The sequence below is a fragment of the Sinocyclocheilus rhinocerous genome, unplaced genomic scaffold, assembly GCF_001515625.1.
Source record: "Sinocyclocheilus rhinocerous isolate Xijiao unplaced genomic scaffold, SAMN03320098_v1.1 scaffold1482, whole genome shotgun sequence".
NCBI classification, from domain to species: Eukaryota; Metazoa; Chordata; class Actinopteri; order Cypriniformes; family Cyprinidae; genus Sinocyclocheilus; species Sinocyclocheilus rhinocerous.
In genome coordinates this window covers 645,379-650,264 of record NW_015624221.1, presented here as the reverse complement: position 1 = coordinate 650,264, position 4,886 = coordinate 645,379, and the positions used below count along the sequence as shown (strand labels likewise).

General features: G+C 39.0%; 1 protein-coding gene across 1 annotated transcript in view; it reads left to right on the top strand.

Annotated features, from left to right (window-relative positions):
* The window catches only part of LOC107739685 (tensin-1-like), a 207,344-nt gene that overhangs the window by 129,257 nt on the left and 73,201 nt on the right, over window positions 1-4,886 (top strand). The window contains exon 6 of the mRNA XM_016551885.1: window positions 4,375-4,424. Coding sequence (XP_016407371.1) covers window positions 4,375-4,424 — 50 coding nt within the window. The remainder of the gene's footprint in view (window positions 1-4,374; window positions 4,425-4,886) is intronic.

Below are 4,886 nucleotides of genomic sequence, written 5' to 3'. Positions count from 1 at the left end.
ATTGATTTATGTTTTTAAAAGCGTGAAAGAACTTGCGCTTCCTCGGGAAGATTACTGTGGATGCGCTTAGAGACGGAACACAACACGGACATGTAAAGTCATCTTCAGCACCTAAACGGTCAAGTACACACAAAAATAGGTTATATATCACTATCTTTAAATAAATCTTTCATATAAAGTTTTGGTCATATGGCCCACTAATAATCGTAATTCTGTAGTCCCGCCCACTGATTCGTACATGACATAGTAGGGAAATAACGTAAGTGGCGCTAAACCAAATCGAACAACCAAGCAATAAACATGCCGTTAAAGATCGCAAAATATTGTGCAGTGCCTGGATTTGGAAGAACACAGTCGCTGCATAACCTTCCTTTGGATTCAAATATTAGGAATGCGTGGTTGAACTTTATTTTTAATGAAGTTTCAGCTCACGTGAGTAAAACATTGAGCGTTTGTTCGCTTCATTTCACCGCGGATTCCTTTGTAAACAAGACACAAATTGACGCTGGATTTGCAGAGTGACTGAGATTAAAAAGCAATGCTGTGTGTCTATATTGGATCCGACAGGAATGGCGCAGCACACTTATGTGAGTAAAAAATATTTGTACTATGTGTCACTATTGCTTTGTTTGAGATTGCTTGATATGTCCTGATTATGTGTACGTGTCTAACCAAAGTCATAGAAGGCTCCAACTATGAAGGACGTATAGACACACAGAAAGTTAGTTTACTATGCAAAACTATTATCCAATCATAGCAGTGGGCGTTTACTTCCAAGTCTTCAATGCGGCACGCCCATAAAAACCGAGCGTTTCTCGAGCCGGCCTCAAAACTAGGGTAGAAAATAGCCTATTATTGATTTTGATGTTTTTGAATGTAAAAACCACGCAAACGTCATAAGTGGACCTCAGACAACAGTATAAAATAATTTAAAAAAAAGAGCCAGTTCATGACCCCTTTAAAGATATGGCAGCAAAAGTACACAGCTTGCTTTAAGGTCAGCGAGAGGATGGAAAATGCTCATGAAAAACAAAATTACGGCTATTTTTAGCATCCTAAGTGGACCTCAGGGATGAAAACTATGTATAAACCAAAAAAGAAGTATGGTTCGACCAAAAGAAAACCGTATACGTTTATATTCTAGAGGAAAGTGAGGTGATTGGCCTTGGTTTACTGGAGGTGACAGAACTGTGAATAGTTGAAGCCGTGAGGTTGGGATGATCATCTCCTCCAGTCAGCTGCTGAGCGTGTGACCTGGAGAGAGAGCAAAGGCTAGACCGAAGATCCAAACAAACGTGGGTGGCACACGCACAGCATTGGAAAGAGGGAGGGGAGAGGTGCCGAGGAAAAGGGAGGGGCCGGAGAAGGAGGCGGGAGGGAACAAAACAAGGGAAAGAGTTACTCTGCGAGTGGGAGAAGGAAGAAAGCTGCGGTCCGCTTGAGTTTGACGCCAGGCATGCAGCATCCTCGGCACAGCACGGAACCAAAATAGAGCCGGGAATGTGGGGCGCGCTTCAGGAAAAGGGGACTGCAAGGAGAAGGGAAGCGTTAATTCCCAACCATGAATCCCAGCAGCTCTCTACGGAGGCGTTTGTCCTCCCTTCGTGATGCTTGGAGGTGGAGTACAGGTTACCTGTTCAAGGTAGGCCTTCGAGTTTCCGCCGAACTTTCGCTCTTTTCCAGATTGTAGGTCTTGTAGGCAACTTTTTCCTCAAAGCTCTCCCTTGCTTTTTTCCCTGCGGTCTCTGATTGTTCTTTTGTCGGGCCCGCTCGAAAGCAGCGTTTCCAGCTGGTTTTGATCAAGCCTGGCTGAGACCCCCTCCATCCCCCCACCCAGCCTTTCTTGGCTGTCCTTCTGGGGGTCGCAATTATCGGCTGATTAAGGGAATGTTTTTGGAGCCGGGCACCGTGTGGCGAGAGATGGAAGGTGGACCCTGTGGATGGATAGAGGGGGTTTGCAATGCCAGTGTGTTTTATTCAAGTGTGTCACAATGGCTTTCTCAGGCTATAAGTGAGTGACTTTGCAGTCTGTCTTAGTATGGCATATTTGTAGTTCCTTGTGTTTTATGATTGTTCATAATGGCCTGGCCCAGTAATCTATACACACAAAAGTTTGTTAGACTACAAAATGTGTTAATGGTCTTTTACAGTCTGTTCATTGAAAGCTCAATTGGCCTCTAAATACTATACATGCAAACAATATTGTAGTAGATTTCTCTGGATTCTTGGAAATGAGGATTATTTAGGAAACTAGCGCTGTGGGAACATTTTACTTTAATGAATGCTCTTTAAATGGACAGATCACCCAACAATAAAAATTCTGTTACTCGCCCTCATGTCGTTTCAAACCCGTTTGACTTACTTTCTTCTGTGGAAAAAATATATTTTAGATTGGTGTTTTTGTGCGTACATTGAAAGACCGTGGGAGACAGTGTTGTTTTGGACCCCATTGACTTTGGACAAAAACACAGACACATTCTTAAAGATATCTTCTTTTTTTTGTTCTGCAGAAGAAACAAAAAGTCATTCAGGTTTGGAATGACATGAGGGTGAGTAAATGATGACAGAATTTCAATTCAGGCAGACTGTTCCTTTAAGTGCTTAGAGAATTAATTAAATAAAATGTACAGGCTTCCCACGGTCAGTGTTGTAATATCCAGACAGGGAAATGTCATGGAAATTAGGTGATGTGTGCACAATTATTGATGGTTTCTGTTTTGTTTTGGTTTTTGAATCTTGACAAGTCCAACACAGCAGCATTGACCAATGGCATGAGTTTGGGGCGGGACTATCTGTTTGCTAACCAATGGCAAATTGGCTCAGGAAACTGTTTGAAAACAGTCATTTTGCTATTCCATTGCCTTTTTAAAATGTATTTATTTATTTAATTTTAATACAATTCCAAATGGGTTTTGTTTGACAGTATGTTCTTGGTAATTTCTATAGTCAATTCATTTATATGCACTGTTTTAAAATATTTATTCTGTTAGCTATCACTCATTAAGCAATTTCCCAGTTCCCAGCAAATTCCCCAGATTCAAACCTCAGTATGATGTTTTCTTATTGGAGACATTTGAACTTGAAGTTTTCCCATCATTTCATTTACTTTAAGTTGTTCTATACTTTTCTAAGACTGCTACATATGGGAAACCACATGCAAAGTCCATACAGTTTCTAGAAAAGGCCCCAGCACTGTTTGTAATTATACGTTGGATTCTGGGTTTTCTTAGTAAGCATTGTACCTTTTTAGTCATGCACTAGTATGTAATTTAGACAGTGAGCGTAAACCACGCATCTTTTAAGGCTTATCCTTCTTTTGTGAGACCAATAACACTTTAACTTATATTAGTTAAGTCTCTAAATGTCATTTTACAGGTAAAAGTGTATTTTTGTCCCACTACCATCACCAAACCAAGTATTGTGCAGAAATTACACACCTTTCAGCATCTCCTGTGTGAAATCAATATAATTTAAATCCCTTACTTCACAGGCTATCATTGGATTTAGAGTATATACAGCTAAGAGGACATGCTCAGTGTTAGATACAGACCTACACGCTCACATCAGCTCTCTTCAACCTGTATCAACACAGTTTTACATACGGATAAACACAAACCAAAAGTAACTGTCCAAACAAATGGCCTTTTCATTGGTGTAATCAGCAGAACAGCCTGAACTCTGGAGATGAACGGTAAACCTCCCCTGTGGATAACTGGTTTACGGTCATTTTTAAACAGGAAATGGGCTAAAAACATCTGGAAACTGTTGTATTTGTGAGATCATTATTAGTGATAGACCACTTTATCAGCTAGGCTGAATAATTGGACATTATTTGGTAATTTTGAGATGATCTGCATAAGATGAATAGAGGTTTTGCTGTATGATGTGTCAGTTCCAAAATCTATGTATTTTTATAGAGAATTTTAAGCAAATATTGCATTAAATCTTTATGGTAAAAACTTTATGGTCATTCAATTGTTTTGTGAATATATTGACATTATATCAGCCATAAAAAAAATTATTTTTATTTATACTGTAAGATTAAAGGTTAAGTTTTGATAATCTTCCATTGACTTACATTGATAGAATGTTCGGCATTTAGAACTGCATGCAATTCCGATCTTGTCTTGCATCTATATTTAGACATATATATACACATTTATGCTGCATAGACATCCGTGTGTGTTTTGCACTGTGTGCTGAATCTCATACATAACTAACAGAAAACAATGGGAAATTGGCTCTGATGCCCTAAAACTTTACCTCTGTTTTTGTCTGACTGATGCTTCCTTCATGAAGTGTAAATCTAGTTCATACACTGGCTTTCCTCAACTACATTTTCATGATCCTAACGAGAGTTTTCTTTTCTTTTAGGGCTCAACCAAATCCTCCAAGAGCATGGAATCTCGACGCAGACCATCCAGGTAAGAGATATCTTTGTCTTCATCAGAAATCAGTTCAGTCAATATCCCATATCTCAGTCAATATCTCATGTGTTGCTACAGTATGCACTGCTGAAGTGAACATCTCAAGGGATCTTCATAGCATTCTGAAATCTAGCGCCAGTTGACATTTGACTCTGCTTGGATCAGTCTCACTTTCTTTATTGCAGTTTATGAGTACGACGAATAAACACACTTTAATGCATCTACAGTGCCTTGCGAAAGTATTCATACCCCTTCATTTTTTTCACGTTTTATTATGTTGCTGCCTTATGTTACACTGCTTTAAATTACTTTTTTTCCACATCAATCTACACTCCATACACCATAATGATAAAGCAAAAAACTGTTTTTTAACATCTTTGCAAATTTATAAAAAACTAAAAACTAAAATGATTCATCTGGGACAGTTGAAATTTAGCTCAGAGGCATTCATATTGCTTG